The 17,830-nt window shown below is 37.1% G+C and overlaps 3 protein-coding genes across 7 annotated transcripts; 1 reads left to right on the forward strand and 2 right to left on the reverse strand.

Moving 5' to 3' along the window:
• LOC104745624 (lysine-specific histone demethylase 1 homolog 2-like) lies at positions 2,109 to 4,884 on the reverse strand. The gene is made up of 2 exons (XM_010466917.2): positions 3,124 to 4,884; positions 2,109 to 3,007 (listed from the first exon to the last, which is right to left on the reverse strand). Exons 1-2 carry the CDS (start codon positions 4,655 to 4,657, stop codon positions 2,346 to 2,348), a joined length of 2,196 nt encoding a protein of 731 aa, XP_010465219.1. The 5' UTR covers positions 4,658 to 4,884; the 3' UTR covers positions 2,109 to 2,345.
• Positions 5,120 to 6,464, reverse strand: LOC104745625 (F-box/kelch-repeat protein At3g13680-like). The gene has a single exon (XM_010466918.1). It carries the CDS (start codon positions 6,378 to 6,380, stop codon positions 5,172 to 5,174), a length of 1,209 nt encoding a protein of 402 aa, XP_010465220.1. The 5' UTR covers positions 6,381 to 6,464; the 3' UTR covers positions 5,120 to 5,171.
• On the forward strand, positions 11,373 to 17,578 carry LOC104745626 (inactive protein kinase SELMODRAFT_444075-like). 5 transcript variants are annotated; one of them, XM_010466920.2, is made up of 10 exons: positions 11,373 to 11,625; positions 13,808 to 14,561; positions 14,652 to 14,818; positions 14,918 to 15,012; positions 15,124 to 16,139; positions 16,216 to 16,376; positions 16,480 to 16,556; positions 16,643 to 16,790; positions 16,873 to 17,022; positions 17,116 to 17,375. In XM_010466920.2, the coding sequence occupies exons 2-10, from the start codon at positions 14,375 to 14,377 to the stop codon at positions 17,350 to 17,352; spliced, it is 2,238 nt and encodes a 745-aa protein (XP_010465222.1). In that variant the 5' UTR covers positions 11,373 to 11,625; positions 13,808 to 14,374; the 3' UTR covers positions 17,353 to 17,375. The 5 variants fall into 5 exon arrangements, with proteins under 5 accessions (XP_010465222.1, XP_010465223.1, XP_010465225.1 ...); XM_010466921.2 differs by lacking the exon at positions 11,373 to 11,625 and adding an exon at positions 13,287 to 13,321; XM_010466923.2 differs by lacking the exon at positions 11,373 to 11,625 and adding an exon at positions 13,322 to 13,341.

Below are 17,830 nucleotides of genomic sequence, written 5' to 3' on the forward strand. Positions count from 1 at the left end.
CCACATCATCTTCTTCATCTTCCTCAATAACACCCAGCAGTGCAAGGAAGCTGTTAAGAACCTCTCCTTTGCCGACCTCTTCATCTGAGTCGCTTTCACTCCAAGTGATGTAAGACTTCTGCTTGTTTTCTCGTGAAGGACAATCAAACTTGGTGTGACTGTATCCCTTACATCCATAGCATTGCAAGGAATTCTTCCGTTTGTTGTTTGGGCATTCAGACTTGTAATGTCCAAAACCTTCGCATTCAGCACACTGTCGTTCTTGCTTGTCACCCTTTCTGATTTCCTTATCAGCATCGGATTTCAAGACCGGTGTTGTTCCCTTCCGCTGACCTCTTTCCATCTTGCGGAAGTATTTCTTAACCAGCAAGCCGACTTTTTCTTCATCTGCAACTTCCTGAGACTCTGCAATCTTCTGTTCCTCAATGGCTTTGAGAGCAAATGATTTCTCATTTATCTTTTCCTTCTTCTTCAGCTGTATCTCAAATGCCTGCATCATCCCAACTACTTGATTGTACTTGAGCTCATCAGAATTCAGTGAAACATCAATAGCAGACCTGTGTGGTTGAAACTTGTCTGGCAAACTTCTGAGAAATTTCTTCACCAGCTTCTTGTCCTTGTAGCGTTTACCCAGAACTACAGCTTCTTGTGCAATACCACTCAGACGACTGCTATACTCAGCAACTGACTCAGTCTCTGTCATGTGCAAGTTTTCAAAATCCGAAGCAAGATTGTCCAACCTTGTACGTTTGACCCTACTTGTGCCTTCAAACGTGACTACCAGAATGTCCCATGCTTCCTTGGCCGCGTCACATCCTTGAACTTGATTGAAAATGTCCCTAGGCAAAGACTTGAAGATAACTGATAGAGCCTGTGAGTTATGTTTGGACTCCGCTTTTTCTTCGGCCGTCCATTTCTTCCTGTGCTTAAGCACCAAGTCTCCCTTCTCATTTTTCTCCGTCGGATGAGACCAACCATCTTCCACCGCAAACCAAGCTTCCATGTCAATGCTTGAGATGGCCTGCTTGATCGACACTTTCCAAAAACCAAAGCACTCAGGATCGAGTTTCAATGGTGATTGAACCGCAACAAAATCCAGTGATTTCTCCATACCCTTGCCGCAAGATCTCACCTGTTGAAAAAGGATATCAGAACTTTTTATCAGGTGCTTGCTCTGATACCAATTGTAAAGGTATAGAGAATGACAATCACTTAAATCGCTTGGAAACGCGCCAAGCAAACGCTTTTATTCAAACTTATAAAACTCCCTTTTTACAAGTTATGAATCTAAGCCTACTCTCTTGTCTATCTAACACAACACCCTGTGTAGATCTAAAAGAGTAAAACACACTCACCTTCAAAGCTCTTTTTGTTTGCTCGAAGGTTTACAAATCTCTCAAACTTATCCCACGAGTGCTGACTCTTTTTGCGGCCAGCCCTCGTCCTTTTAAACCCTTCACAAATGATCTCTAACCTAGATCTTTGTGAATCCCTAACTAAAAGGAAATATTCCTTATCCTAAGAAATATCCTCCCTAATCCTCTCGATCAAATATACTCTCAATCTTCTCGTGTATATCTTGATCTTCCTCTTCCTTTTTTCTCACGCTCCTTATCACGACTCCCATAATCTTCTTCCACGTCAGCTCAACTACCACGTCAGCATATCAGCGCTCTGAGACACTCCGCAGGCTCCTGTCACCTTCAGAGCTCTGATGCACTTTCAATCTCCTCCTCTACCAAGTCCCTTGGAAGATCGTTCATTCTCTAATCTCTTTCGTCCTTCTTTCCAGCTTCTGTAAACACCTTCGCTTTTAGGGCTGTAATATATAATTTACTTTCCTTTTCCCTTTCTTATATAATTAAGTTTTCTACCTTGTCCTTTTCAGTAATTTTAACGTGACAAAGAAGCTAACGACTCTGTGTAGACTGTGTACCTTTAATCCTTTTTACAATATATCAAACTGTTACAGTGTTACTATTTATAGTAGTAATTAACGTGGAGTCAAAAGAAGACGTGTATAACAAGTGTATCAAAGGTTCAACCACGAGTTAAAAAACATAGTCAAACAAAGATTATATATCTGAAGAGAGAGAGAGATAAAGATGTTCTTTTGCCAGGAAACGTTGATTCTCTATATTTCATTGTTTTGTATACATGGCGCAGTTTCAGAAACATAAAAGAATGTCCCCAAAATGACAAGGAAATAAGGCAAAGCCGAAACTATGTGACGGGGTTAGTAAAGAATATGAACTTATCTTGACAAGTTCAGGTTTCTCTGGGAAAATGAGTCACAAACTACTGACAAAGAAAGAAACCTGCAACAACCCAGGGCCTGCTAAGGGCTAACGCATTACCCTTCGGCCTTTGCGTGCATTGGCTATGACACTGATCAACGCACCACCTGTGTCTAGCACTGAGTTGGCACCCATTAGCTTTAATCCAAGAGCACTGATCAGATAGGACAGTTTGTTTCCATCACTATTTTCGTCCAATTCTTGAAGCTTGTTAGCTTGCTCCCGGGAAAGAATAGTGTAAAGCTGAAGTCTATTGGTTGGGTCGTCTTCAAAGTTTCCAAAACAAACTCTGACTAATCCAGTTGATTTCGGATCGTCGGTTAATGGGTTGAAGACAAATGACAACTTCCCAGTTGCAATGTCGGGTCTTCTGAACAGATCTTCAAGAACATCGATGTTAACTCCGCTGTATCTTTGAACAGGTTTCTTTGGATAACTGCGGAAAAAATTCGCAACGTGTAGAATCCGCGAGGCTTCTCTTAAACCGCTCAAGTAGGCACCGTGCATTGTGGCAGGATGTTGTCTTGTAGTGGCCTCACCAGCAAAGAATAGTCGGTTTCTTACACTTTCAGCTAGAATGTCGTAGTCCGCTCCAGATGAACCAACCCTTACATGAGAATATGACCCATATGAAAAAGGATCACTTCCCCACCTTGTGCAAATTGTCTGTATTGGGTCAGGTACAACAACACCTTTAGGACCATATATGCCTGCAAATATTTCAAAAAAAAAAACATTGTTATATCGAAAAATTGGGACGTTATAAAACATTACCTCTGAGTTTTTTTCAATGCAGCAAAAGGTTGATGACGTTATAAAACATTACCTCTGAGTTTTTTTAAAACACGATGAAGTAAAGCAGATGGTTCTGTTAACTCAAATCTCTGAGCAGCTTCTCCAGCAACTAAGGCAACCAAGGCAGGGCCACCAGAGACTGTATGGTAGGCATAGAACAGAAAGAACTCTCCTCGGTCGATGCTACTCTCGTTGAGGCATCCAAAGGTGTCTAACTCTTCACCCCAAAAGACAGACGGGAAAAGCATGGCAACTTTGTTCAGAAGCCCAAACCCCAACCTGTCAATTGCTGCTTGTTTTCTTGTAGGTAACTCTGGCTCAAACTTGATAGATTTTTTCTTCAGGACACCAAGCGGCACGGTGCAAAGAATCATGTCAGCTTGAAATATCTGGCTGCCAGAAATGACTTCAACTCCTCCGTCTCCATACTTGATAGTATCAACGCTTTTCCCGTACATTATGGGTAACCCTTCAGCTAATGCATTTATCAGTCTCCAGTTCCCACCAGCAAGAAAACAATGATCCCCACCCATTTCATATGGATCATCCTGATCCCAATAAGCAGCTGAAAGATTCGAAAGACACCCAGCGTTAGCATATTCCAAGTTAGCAAGATGCCAGTCAAAAAGTTTCTTTTCCTCAGGATCTTTAGCTACACCGTACAATACCCTGAGAGTCTCCAAGACTTCACCCAAAGAAATCTTCTTAGCTGCCCCGTCCATCATCTCCCTCACTTCAGTGACCTTGTCAAGCAGTTTATTGAAACCAAACTCAACATTGGAGTCAGCTACCTTATCAACAACTGCTCCTTCCGAAGTATACAAAGGACAGTTGTCTCTAACCTTGTGAAGAGGAATAGAAAGCTGCCTCGCAAGAACTCCAAGTGGGTTCGCATGTAGACCAGTGATAACACTACCACCGAGTTCAACGGCTGCAAATCTATCCTTATCTCCCATCTTATGAGTATAAACTCGTCCACCAGGACGACTCCTACCTTCTAAAACAAGAACCTTGAACCCAAATGACAAAAGCTGCCTTGCAGCAGCCAAACCAGCAAGTCCAGCACCAACAACAATGACTGATCCCTCGGTTCCCTCATCAGGAATGTAAGGCCCAAACAATGGAGAAACCCCAAAATTGATGTAACCATTAAACAAGAGAAAATCATAAGCAGCTGAAATCAAATGCTCACAGTCACTGCTAACAGTTTCTCTAATCTCATCTTTGAGTAGCCACATCCTAACGTTATCCCTCCACCTAGCTACTATATGATTCCGAACCACAATGTAATCGTTCTGCTCTTTCCCGCCCAATTCTCTTACGACACCAGCTCGAATCTCTTCTTCAAGCAATTCGTCGATTGGGAAACCCACGGACAAGGCTATCAGAGCCTCCGTCTCTGTTTCTTTCTCCAAATCTTGCTTCGTCCTGAACTTTTTCTTTAGATTCCCACCTATTTGCTTCTCAATCAATTCATCCATCGCATTCTCGTCGTAGTTCTTCCTACTTACTTTTCTCCTTAACGTCCTCCTCGTCGCTGTTCCATCCGACGCCGGAGTATCCATTTCCGTTCAACCAAATCACACAATCGCTTCGCTTAAAACTTAGAAACACATTAACCCTAATCCCATCGTCGTTTTTTTTTAAACACTTTAAACAAGCAAGCTATCGATTCCCATCTACCTCCGAGATCAATTCACGAAATTTCTTCAAACGAAAAAAGCTTCGTCTCTAAATTGATCGGAGAAATCCGTCCCCCGTCGGCAAATCTTGCTTTCTTTTTTTGCCGATCTTCTTGCAGTTACAAATTTTTTTGAACCTCCGTCGGTCTATACGTGGGCCGGGCCTAAATTTATATAAAAGATATAAGCCCATTGGGTCAGTTTAGTGATGTATTAAACTGGTATGATGATAAGTGTGTATCACAAGTAAAAGCGTCGTTTTATTCACTTTCGTTGGATGTGTATGTCTTGAAATGATTATGTAAATCTCTGTTTAAATTGTCAATGGAATGAAACGGAGGAAGATGATGCAATAAACAAATTAAAAAAAAGTATTGTATGTACATGGAACTAATTATTAACTTCCATCTTTGTTGATTTGTAGTTGAACTAAGCTTGGAACATAGGAAGAAGAGCACACAAGGGGAACACAGTATGCGGTAGGATTCCATCCAGGGTAAGATATAGCGAGGTTTGGGGCAACTCCGATATTCACAGATTTGAAGTAATCATCTTGTCCGATAATGTAAACTGTTTGGTAGCAAAAGCTCTCGTTCCTCATATCTAGATCGACAACCACAGCAACGTTCTTCTCCTCGTCAATGAAAAAGCTCCCAGAGAAAGTGTCGACATGAAAACCAGTGGACGTTGTCAAAAACTTGCGCCACAAAACCTCATTGGGATCAATCTTATCCGTAACGAAAAACTCGATTGTCTGAGGCGTCCCCCAGCGTTGATATAACATAGCGAGCTTCTCTTCTTTTCTAACACAAGATAGAGACACAAAAACTTCTGCGTTGTAAGAGTTAAACGGCAGAGACAGAGGCGGTCCAAACCTCTCGTTTGTAAAATCAAAACAGAGTAGAACATCTTCTATATTTGTTGTCTTTACTCCTCCCTCTACTTTTTTCTTTTGTGCTTGAAAATAAGTGTTCCCTTTGAAAGACACGCACCGTGTATGAGACTGTATATCCCACTCGAGTTTGACATCAAGAATCCTCCATGAATTAGAGCTAAAGTCGTAGACTTCGTACCTAAAAACACGGTTTCTGCTTGGATTTGGATACAAATCGAAAATCCTCAAGATTTTGTGGTTACGGTTCTTGTCATATCCCAGAGCATACCTGTCTAGACTGTTGTACTTGTAATTCTCTCTGGGTTGAATCCACCTAGTTTGTCCTAAATAAGGGTTCCATACAAACAGCCCTGTGTTGTCTTTAACGACGCATAGAATTAAACCGTCGCAGTGAAAGACTTGGGATACCTCGATTTGTTCGAGTCTACCACTTACTTGTTTAATAATAATAGATGGATCATCAACCACCAAGTTGTTGTCGTTTTGGATCCCTTGAAGATCGAATTCCATTGAGCAAACCCTTGAATCCATCATCATAATCCCCATATACTGCTTCCTTGCTGCTGTTGCTTTATTATATCCAAAGATCCGATTTTTCGATAAAAAGTTCCACTTTTTGCAAGTAGATCGTATTGCTCTCAGAGATGTCATCGGTACCTTTGAGAGTATCTCCTCTACCAAATCCTCTGGAAGATCTCCCATTGCCGTCATTATCTCAAGCTTCACCAATGAGTTTTCTCACCCTAATTCCCCATCTATTAACGAAGAAACCTAATGTTCCTCGAGAGACTCTGTTTTCCCGAATGAATCTTCTTCTGTTACGAATTTTGTACCTGCGACGGCCTATACGTGGGCCTAAATGAGCAAAAAAAAGTAATACAAGCCCATTGGGCCAGTTTGGTGATACTAATTTTTTAGTTTATTGGAAGTGTAGAATGATGATGAGAAGAGAAATGGAGACGATGATAAAGATAGTTACATTACATGTCAATTTGTTTTATTAACGTTAAATATTAGTATTAATTAGTGGCTAGTGCCCATACCAATATGTGTTTAAATAAAGATAGTTATTGAGAAATTTTGGGATGAAGATAGTTACATGTCATTGTTGACGTAACAAAAGAGACCCATACAAGTTAGTGATGTATGCTTATGTTGAAGATAGAGAGAACATGCAATTTATTAGTGTAGGGTCATTGTCTCTTCTCTTCATCACATTATGAAAAAAAAATTGGCATTTCGACCCAATGCAGATGATGATACTATCTCACATGGCCTTTCAACATCTTACCATTCACATGTCATTTAATTTTGTGATCCAAACTTGAGAGACAAAATCACTCAGACACGTAAAAAGATCTCAAACCCGAAATCTTATCTGCAAAAGGTAATACAAATTGAATTTAAGAAAATAAATTAGCATAAAGATATTTTTTCTTCATGAGCATATATATGTAAACATAGATCATATAGTAGTATGATGATGATTGGACTATATGTGCAGGTACCACACCTGTATAAAGGTGTTATGATTGATGTGCGGATGTTGGAGAGTATAATTGTAATGATGGTTGGATAAAAATACTACTACCTTTTTTCATGCTAATAGTTGTACACTTTGGACCTGCATGGGGGTAATATTAAAAACGTAGTTGCAGTAACGAGAAGCTAGAAAATGGCATGTAGTGGACCAGGTCATTTTTCATTGTTTCTAGTTCTACAGTAGATTTGCATGATTTATCTATACATATGGTCTCACGTGTAAATACCGTGACGTGGATCAAACCGTATCACATTATGTCAAATTTTCTAGTTTACAGTAGTAGTATAAGTTTTGAGTTCTTCTACAAATTGATTATACACGTACCTGGTACAGTAATCAATATTACACTTACGTTTGTTTATTTATTTAGTTTTATTCAGAATCATAAATGTATGCTACCGTTCTGGACGTAATTTTTTCCTCGAAATTGCAAAACGCATTAACTAATTAAGACGCAACCTCGGAAAAAAAAAACACAGTATTAAAGAGGGAAGCGACAATTCATTGTTCCGTATTTCATTAATATAAAAACACAAATAAATAACAATCTTTTCAAAAATAAATTCAACTTGATTGCTTTTATTAGCTCTTTTCTTGTAAACTCTGCTTTTTAGAGTAGCTCTTTCACTGTTTTTACAGATGCAAATGGGATTAGACGATTAGTATTGACAAGAATTATAGTCAATGTTATAGTTCCTTCTGTCTAATTTTTCATTCAAATAAAACAATTAAATTTATGTTTTATCATTTATTGATAGATTTTATAGTTTTTTTTATTGGTCAACACATTAATACAGTAGTAAAAAAACTAAAATATTTTTAAAAAAATCTGCATTGCAAATCAAGAATTACACTTATTATGAAAGAAAATTTGAATCATAAAAACAACACTTAAACGAAAATTGATAGTGTATATTTGAAAATGATTGGTAGAACTAAATAGTTGACTGATTATTATTTTTTCTATGTTTCCCAAAAAAAGGCATAAACCATATTCATGTGTTCTTTGTGACAAATGTTTTCAAATGGAAAAAAAAAAAAAAAAACACATTAAAAGAAAAAAGAAATCAAAATACAAGCTTTTAAAAGCCTCAAACGGTAAACCTACAATTCGGAAGCTTTAGGTATCACGCAAAGCATGGTGCAACTGCGATTTTCATGTTAGTTTTTGCTTGTTTGTTTAATGGTATCTTAAGCAGGGTCTAGTAATATCACAAGAATCCATATATTTGTGTTATACTCTCCACTATAGCACGAAATTATGGTTAATAGTTCAGTGTCCAAGTACAAGTACAACTAATGGTCGCTAGCAATCTACTAGTATAACGTAAGTTACGAGCTAATAAGCGACTTAATTAAGGGTCATTGTCTCTAAACTATTGATGTAGGACCGATTAGTATGCACATACTAATATAATAACGAATACGACCAAGCAATGTCCTTAAAAAAGTGCATGTAATTTTCTTAATGAAAGATGGCCTGCACGATATGCAATCTATCAAAAATGGAGTACGTTACAAATTTTGCCATGTCGTTAGACAAAACTTAGACAAAACCAACGCATGATTAATCTATAAAGCTTCGTTATTTCTACATAAAACAAATTAGTATAATCGTATAAGCGTTACGGTATCGAGTTTTGAATGTGGAATTGGGAACTTTTGTATCAGATCTATCCAAACAAACGTCGTTTTTTTCGAACCCATTAATCGTGGAAGTTTTAGACTTTTAGTTGCTTTATATGTTAATAATAATATGGGTCGAGGACTCGAAAACATGAGACAATGGACCGCTTTGAAAAGTGGGATAATTAACAGACTTTGTTCCGTATCAAAATTCAAATATCTGTTGCATATAGTATATGAATATGAACTATTTATGAAGCTTTGATTCAAACGAAAACTAAAAAATATATTGTATTTTATTCCTTCCTCAGTTTAAGTACTCACCACGAATTGATTAATACTTCTTCTATTTTTAACGTCAGTTTGGTTACAATGAAGTTTTGAGTAAACCCCTCCCACTAATTAATTAAGTTCTTTGTCTTTGCGTACATCATACATGCTCATGCCGGCACCTACCCTATCAAAAATAAAAAAAAACGCCAGTAAACGTTGTCGTTATTATAATCTTTTTTATTATTATTTTGAAGAACTCATAACATTTCAACAACGATCAACTACTAAATAGTACACAATAGTTTAGACTTTAGAGTTTAGACCTATACATACTGTTACGATTACGTGTAGAGTTGTTTGGTCTTGTTGATAGTCTGAAAAACAAAAGAAGAAGAAGAAGTGTATATAGTTAATGTGTGTGGGTGCAAGTGTGACAGGAGGAGACTGATTGCAGCTGGGACGGCATTGGCCGCCGTTGATGATGTGTCCCGTGAAGGCGACAGAGCTTACGTGAAAGGACCGTTCTGGGACCCATAATAATTAACTCGTAACTAGATTAATTGTCTCAACTCTCTAATCAGATTCAAACAATAAACTAACTATTACTACTATCGAACTATCTTTGCAAAAAGATGAAAAAACAAAATTGTAAATCGAATTAGATTTTTTTTTTGATTCAGAGATATACTATCGTGGGATCATGCGTCGTGTGGAAATTTGCATAGAGGACCACATGATTTGAATATTTAGTATTTAAAATTTGTAATAATGGGAAAACAAATTTTTTAAAAAGAGTGGAATTAGAAAGATAATGATTAGGGGGGATAGGGTGTATGGGTTGGACGGACCTACGGAGGTTTACTACATGACACCGAACCTGAACTACCTGTGATTGTGCTCTGTTCTATACTTACACATTTTGGACCATCTATCCTCTCTCTCTCTCTTTTTTTTTGTCTCTTACATATTAGAATACTTGTAATTAACTTTCACATTGTCTAATATAATCCGATCCGATGAATTCTACTTTAGTTGAATTCATGCAAAGCCAATCACGGGTTTCTTTAAAAAGAATTCGGTTTCTTTTTATTTTATTAAGAAGTAAGTAAGGTTAGCCTCGTTTATTTTAGTTTTGAATGGTTGTTAGCAATAATTTATTGTAATTACAAGACCCATAGTTATATAGTCAGTTTTAAAAATACAACTTGCAAAATTTGATCAGATGTGTCGGCTGTGTGACTACGTACTTGTTTTTGGCAGCTTTGAAAATTGGTATTTATAAAAAGAGTATGTACGTTCTTCTTTAAAAAATCACGTTTAGAGATGGAGACTGCGTTTGATTCAAAATGTTCCATTTCCCGAGGTAACAAAACGTTGGTTTATGTCACATTTGATAATTTTGGTGATCGAGAGGGTATTTAGGAGAAACTAAAGTATATGGTCAGAAAGCTACTAAAAAGAAGAAGTTTAAATTCAAACTAAAGAGTTCCTTTTATAAGCTAATATAGTCTATAGTTCTATACTATAATACTAAAAAAAGAACAACTACTGGTAAAGAAGAAAAGTATAAAGACCAACATTGGCTATCTTTCAGTTCAAGCAATTTTGGAGCTAAGCAAAATTCAAATCCATGTAATTAGCAACAAAGACTAATTATACAAATCTGGATATCTTTCATATCATTATGTATATGTGAAAAAGCAATTGCATTGTGATCATTTTACATTCACTTGTTTACATAAAACAGGGTAAAATTAACTAATATACAAGTAAAGCATACAAATTTAGAGAGATCTGAGTTCATGATTGTGATTATTTTTGGAGCTAATCACTTGTTTATGATCATTTTTTTGTGGTTATGAAATTCACAAAAATTGAGATTTTCACTTTTCAGATTTAGTCCCATAGTCAAACTGGGACCTATAAAGGTATAGTGGTTTCCCAAAGCCTAATCTTTTAATATATAGTTAAAAAGTCAATACATACTTATAGATAATAACAACCCAAAACTTTTTAGTTGTTATCATTCAAAGTTTAAATTAAGATAATTATAATAAGATTATTTATTCAAAAAGGCTAAAACATAACATAATCCCATAATCTATACTTATATTTCATAAAAACATGAAAAAAAAAAGGAGTAGCATTGGAAAAGACAAAAGAGATATTATTAATAAATAATAATAAGGAGAAGCTTTCATCATTAGACATAATCACATAAGTAGTTAGGAGAGTAGTTACAAAACAAAGCAACACATAAGAAGAGAAGAGAGATTAGACTAAAATAGGACTAGAGGGAGAAAGGAAAAAAAAAACCCTAAAAAAAAAAAAAAACTGTAAACATATTTTCGCGGTTATCCCCTAAGTTTCTACTCTCTCTCTCTCAGCAGCAGCAAATTAGTACTATATCTCTCTCTGTAGTCGTGCTTTTTGATGTGAAAGGAGAAGAAGAAGCCCCCTTACATGAATTGAAGACAGACAAAAACAATTAAATATTGAAAAAACCCACCTCTGGTAAGATCACTTTCCCTAAAATTTTGTTTGTGTTCTCTTCTTCTTCTTCTCGTCTGGTCTCACTCCATCGTCTTCTATCTATTTTTCATGGCGGTGAAATTCATGTGAGAGCTGACCTTCGCTGGTGATTTTTCTTTTTTGTAGCTGTGGTTCTGTAAATTTGTATTATTAATCTTTGTATCTCTCTGGCTGGCAGTATGTGATTAAAAACAATTTAATTAATCATCTACATATCTCTCTATCTATCATCCCTTCTTATTGGTTTATTCCGAAAAAAAAATTCCTTTTCCTTTTTTTGTTCTCTTCTTCTTCTTCTTCCTCCATTGCGATTTTTTTTGTTTCTTTTGTATATTGCAGATGAAATTTTGAGGTTGAGAATAGCTTTTTAAGTGATTCTTTTGTGGTCTTTGTCTTGATAAAAGGTAGAGAATTCTTAAAACAGTTTTTTTTTTTTTTTTTTTTTTTTTTTNAGTTCATGATTGTGATTATTTTTGGAGCTAATCACTTGTTTATGATCATTTTTTTGTGGTTATGAAATTCACAAAAATTGAGATTTTCACTTTTCAGATTTAGTCCCATAGTCAAACTGGGACCTATAAAGGTATAGTGGTTTCCCAAAGCCTAATCTTTTAATATATAGTTAAAAAGTCAATACATACTTATAGATAATAACAACCCAAAACTTTTTAGTTGTTATCATTCAAAGTTTAAATTAAGATAATTATAATAAGATTATTTATTCAAAAAGGCTAAAACATAACATAATCCCATAATCTATACTTATATTTCATAAAAACATGAAAAAAAAAAGGAGTAGCATTGGAAAAGACAAAAGAGATATTATTAATAAATAATAATAAGGAGAAGCTTTCATCATTAGACATAATCACATAAGTAGTTAGGAGAGTAGTTACAAAACAAAGCAACACATAAGAAGAGAAGAGAGATTAGACTAAAATAGGACTAGAGGGAGAAAGGAAAAAAAAAACCCTAAAAAAAAAAAAAAACTGTAAACATATTTTCGCGGTTATCCCCTAAGTTTCTACTCTCTCTCTCTCAGCAGCAGCAAATTAGTACTATATCTCTCTCTGTAGTCGTGCTTTTTGATGTGAAAGGAGAAGAAGAAGCCCCCTTACATGAATTGAAGACAGACAAAAACAATTAAATATTGAAAAAACCCACCTCTGGTAAGATCACTTTCCCTAAAATTTTGTTTGTGTTCTCTTCTTCTTCTTCTCGTCTGGTCTCACTCCATCGTCTTCTATCTATTTTTCATGGCGGTGAAATTCATGTGAGAGCTGACCTTCGCTGGTGATTTTTCTTTTTTGTAGCTGTGGTTCTGTAAATTTGTATTATTAATCTTTGTATCTCTCTGGCTGGCAGTATGTGATTAAAAACAATTTAATTAATCATCTACATATCTCTCTATCTATCATCCCTTCTTATTGGTTTATTCCGAAAAAAAAATTCCTTTTCCTTTTTTTGTTCTCTTCTTCTTCTTCTTCCTCCATTGCGATTTTTTTTGTTTCTTTTGTATATTGCAGATGAAATTTTGAGGTTGAGAATAGCTTTTTAAGTGATTCTTTTGTGGTCTTTGTCTTGATAAAAGGTAGAGAATTCTTAAAACAGTTTTTTTTTTTTTTTTTTTTTTTTTTTTTGNTCGTCTCCTATCTATTTTCATGGCGGTGAATTTCATGTGAGAGCTTTGCTTCGCTGGTGAATTTTTTTTTTGGGTACTTGTGTGGTTCTGTAATCGTTGTAAAATTATTATTTAGTATCTCTGGCAGTATGTGATTAAAAACTACTATTAAATATGTTTTAATCATCTTATGTCTCTCTCTCTCTATCTATCATCCCTTCGTATTGGTTTATTGCGAAAAAAATTCCTTTTTCTTTTTGGTTCTGTCAAATCGTTTCTGTTCTCTTCTTCTTCTTCTTCTTCTTCTTCTTCTTCTAGTTTCTGTGTGTTTTTCTTTATCAAGGATTTCGATTTCAAGGTTTTTTTTATTCTTCTTCCTCCATTGCGATTTTTTTTGTTTCTTTGTATATTGCAGTTGATGAAATTTTGAGGTTGAGAATAGCTTTTTAAGTGATTCTTATGTGGTTTTTGTCTTGATAAAGTTCGAGAATTCTTAAACAGTTTTTTTTTAATACTTTTTTTGTCTCTTTTGTGTTGTGTCAGATCCAAAATCAAGAGGCTGTTTATAGCTTTGACTTGAAGAAATGAGTGATTTGACAACAGAGAAGGAAGAAGATTCAATAAAGTTCTTCACTTGATTTGGGGTATTATTGAGAGGATAAGGAATCTATTTGAGAGGCATCTTGGCGTTGAATCCGTTGGGTGTGTGTGAAAGAAAAGAAAGGATCTTCTTGGTACTGTGTTCTTTTTTCAGTTTCATGTGATTCATTGGAGAAAGTGGTAAAAAAAAAAAGAAGAAGCAGCAGAGAGCAGAGGTATTGTCAAAGTCTGTGAGTTTTTTTGTATTCATCTGCAATCAAAGGGTGAGAGAGTCTTTGGTTCTTGTCTTGATTTCCAACTTGGTGGGGGCATACTCAAATAATGCAAAGCTAGAAAACTTGGTATCTTCCAGAATCTATTCAGCCCTTTTTTTATCTTTCTCTCCAACAAAGTACACTTTTCTCTGAGGATTGTGTTCTTCAGTTCTTCTAAAGTGAAAACACAACAGGGTCAAGACAATCTCTTTGCATTCTCCTCTCTTCTCTTCTTTCTGGTTATTGTAATCTTCAAATGAGTCGACTTCAAAAGCGAGGGAAGCAGGAAAAGCCTCTAGTATCTGATGGAGCTCAAAAGGTTATTGTTGCTGTTAAAGCCTCTCGAGAGATTCCAAAGACAGCTTTGATTTGGGCTTTAACTCATGTCGTTCAGCCTGGGGATTGCATTACCCTCATTGTTGTTGTCCCTTCTCACAATTCTGGTTTGTACTTTTCTTGTCGCTCTTTTGTTAACACTTTTGGTCTGGTCTTGATTGATTGTTTTCTCATTTGCTTTCTTGATGAATGTGTAGGACGAAAACTTTGGGGTTTCACTAGGAGTTTCCCTATGTTTGCTGGGGATTGTGCAAGTGGCCATCGGAAATCACATTCTGAAGCACTTCCTGAGATAAAGAGTGATCTCACTGACACTTGTTCCCAAATGATTCTCCAGCTTCACGATGTCTATGATCCCAATAAGGTTGGTCTCTCTATGCAGGCTTTTTTACCTATGTTGATCCTGTGAAACCATCACATGTTGTTTCTCATGCTATTTTGTTGTTTGTGTTTTGCTTTGTAGATAAATGTCAAGATTAAGATTGTTTCTGGATCACCCTGCGGAGCGGTTGCTGCGGAGTCGAAGAAAGCTCAAGCAAACTGGGTAGTTCTGGACAAGTAATAAGCTACTCTCATACTAATAACGTTATATGGGAAGATCTCTTAATGATGGGTTAAACAATTATAATTTACTTTCACTAACATGTGATGTGTGGTTTTGTCTTACAGACACCTCAAGCAGGAAGAGAAACGGTGTATGGATGAATTGCAGTGTAACATTGTGGTAATGAAGCGTTCTCAGGCAAAAGTTTTACGCTTAAACTTGGTTGGATCGCCTAAAAAGGATGCTGACAAAGAGACTCCTTTACCAACTGGACCAGAAGCAGCGTCTGAAAAACACGCCAAGAACTCAAAAGGACTACCTGTAACTCCTACTAGCAGCCCTGAGCTGGGGACACCATTCACAAGTACAGAAGCGGGGACTTCATCAGTGTCGAGCTCTGACCCGGGAACTTCACCTTTTTTCACACTGGGAATGAACGGATACATGAAGAAGGATGGAGCATTGGTCATCAAGGAGAATGATCTTGACGATTCTGGCTCTGAAACGGAGAGCGAGAGTCAGTCATTAGCGTCGACGAGTATGAGGTTTCAGCCATGGATATCAGAATATATTACCAACCATCGCCAGTCATCGCAGGAGGCTGAAGAAAGCCTATGGAAAAATGATGATAGGGCACAAATTTCCACTACAAAGGCTTTGCTTGAAAAGTTCTCTAAACTTGATGTAGAAGCTGGTTTGTCGTCTAGTCGAAGGATTGATATGGAGTTTAGTGGAAGCCTAAGAGATGCAATATCACTCTCTCGAAGTGCTCCCCCTGGTCCTCCTCCTCTCTGTTCTATCTGCCAGCACAAGGCGCCAGTATTTGGGAAACCTCCAAGGCTGTTTTCATACGCAGAGTTAGAGCTTGCAACAGGTGGGTTTTCACAGGCTAACTTTTTGGCTGAAGGTGGTTATGGATCTGTTCATCGTGGTGTGCTACCGGAAGGTCAGGTAGTTGCAGTGAAGCAACACAAACTGGCCAGTTCTCAGGGAGATGTAGAGTTTTGCTCCGAAGTGGAAGTTCTCAGCTGTGCTCAGCATAGAAATGTCGTTATGCTAATTGGTTTCTGCATTGAAGACAGCAGACGGCTCTTGGTCTACGAATACATATGCAACGGTTCACTTGATTCCCATCTATACGGTAATGTTCCCTAGAATTTTCCATTTGAACTCTTTGTGGTAGAGAAATGTTTGCTCAGTATCAAGCTCTTATCTAGGTCGCCAAAAGGAAACTCTGGAATGGTCAGCACGGCAAAAGATTGCCGTTGGAGCTGCTAGAGGTCTTCGGTATCTTCACGAAGAGTGCAGAGTTGGCTGTATTGTCCACCGAGATATGCGGCCTAACAACATCCTCATCACTCATGATAATGAGCCACTGGTATATATAAATATGGCCTTGCTCATTCATTGTAACTGCACATGTTTTTAATTGTGTCTGTTTACATATGCTTCGTCCTGAGTTTCCTCCATAATGTTATCAGGTTGGAGATTTTGGCCTAGCGAGATGGCAGCCTGATGGAGAACTGGGTGTAGATACACGAGTGATAGGAACGTTCGGGTGAGACATCAACTAAATTGATAGTTTTCTTCCTTTACTTGAACAATTTTTCTATTGCTAAAGGAAAGTACTTTGTTGGTGTGTAGCTACTTAGCCCCAGAATATGCTCAAAGTGGGCAAATCACAGAAAAAGCCGATGTCTACTCGTTTGGGGTTGTTCTAGTTGAGCTAGTCACTGGCCGCAAAGCCATTGATATCACCAGGCCAAAAGGCCAGCAATGCCTCACTGAATGGGTAAGAAATTCATATCTTAAATATTTCAGAATAGTAATAGAACTGATCAAAGTGGTAGAACTGATGATTGTTGTTATCTCAGGCACGTCCGCTACTAGAAGAATATGCGGTAGATGAACTTATCGATCCGAGGCTTGGCAACCATTTTGTAGAAAGTGAGGTCATTTGTATGCTTCATGCAGCTTCATTGTGCATACGGAGAGATCCACATTTGAGGCCACGCATGTCTCAGGTAATCAAAAGAAAATCATATTCTTCAGTCTCATTCGGATCATTCAATTTAATTTTTCTGATGATACTAAATGACATCTGGTCAATAATGAAGGTGTTGCGTATACTGGAAGGAGATATGATAATGGATGGAAACTATGCATCGACACCAGGTTCAGAGGCAGGCAACAGAAGCGGGCGGTTCTGGGCAGATCATTACAGCGGTCACCTAACTAATGATGGGTCGGATAGGTTCAGTGAAAGGCTATCTGTTGAATCACCAAGACTAGCTTTGAGGGAGAGAGAAAGAAGTCAGAGGTTTGAACTAAACCATAACAACAAGCAATACTAAAGATCAAGACAGCTGAGTTACTGTGGCTTACGAAACTTTTAGTTGATAGGGTGTTTAGTAAGGTCCCCTGTTTTGAGTAATGTTGGTCCAATGCTGGCAACACAGCAATTTTTTGTTTGTATAGCGGGGTAAGATGCAAAAACAGTTGCTAAATGCCTAAATATCTTATCAAGGAATTGAAAATTGTTAAAAGCACAAAACAACAAGAAGCCTTTTCTTCTTTCGAAATTTGAATTATTGGTTTTGGAGAGTCAAAAGAATTGCCCTGCAGAGGAGAGAGATGAACAGGAGAAAACAAAACTATGAGAAGGCTTTTTTCCTTACTCCCACGATATCGACATTGGAATTTGGAAGCCTCCAAAATGTAATAATGATACATGAGAGGGAGAGAGGGAGAGAGAGAAAGAAGTTAGGTCTGAATCTGAATCTGACTTTGCCTGTTATAACAGTGATGCATACTTGCATAGGGTCCAGGGTA

This window comes from Camelina sativa, chromosome 15, assembly GCF_000633955.1.
Source record: "Camelina sativa cultivar DH55 chromosome 15, Cs, whole genome shotgun sequence".
In the NCBI taxonomy this organism is placed as follows: domain Eukaryota; kingdom Viridiplantae; phylum Streptophyta; class Magnoliopsida; order Brassicales; family Brassicaceae; genus Camelina; species Camelina sativa.

Excerpts from the sequence above, each read along its gene's own strand:
- LOC104745625 (XM_010466918.1), bottom strand. The coding sequence starts at position 6,380 with ATGACGGCAATGGGAGATCTTCCAGAGGATTTGGTAGAGGAGATACTC.
- LOC104745626 (XM_010466920.2), top strand. The coding sequence starts at position 14,375 with ATGAGTCGACTTCAAAAGCGAGGGAAGCAGGAAAAGCCTCTAGTATCT. Across the intron at positions 15,013-15,123 it reads AACTGGGTAGTTCTGGACAA|ACACCTCAAGCAGGAAGAGA; the intron begins GTAATAAGCTAC and ends TTTGTCTTACAG. Across the intron at positions 16,377-16,479 it reads CTCATGATAATGAGCCACTG|GTTGGAGATTTTGGCCTAGC; the intron begins GTATATATAAAT and ends TAATGTTATCAG.
- LOC104745624 (XM_010466917.2), bottom strand. The coding sequence starts at position 4,657 with ATGGATACTCCGGCGTCGGATGGAACAGCGACGAGGAGGACGTTAAGG. Across the intron at positions 3,008-3,123 it reads TGTTTTAAAAAAACTCAGAG|GCATATATGGTCCTAAAGGT; the intron begins GTAATGTTTTAT and ends AAATATTTGCAG.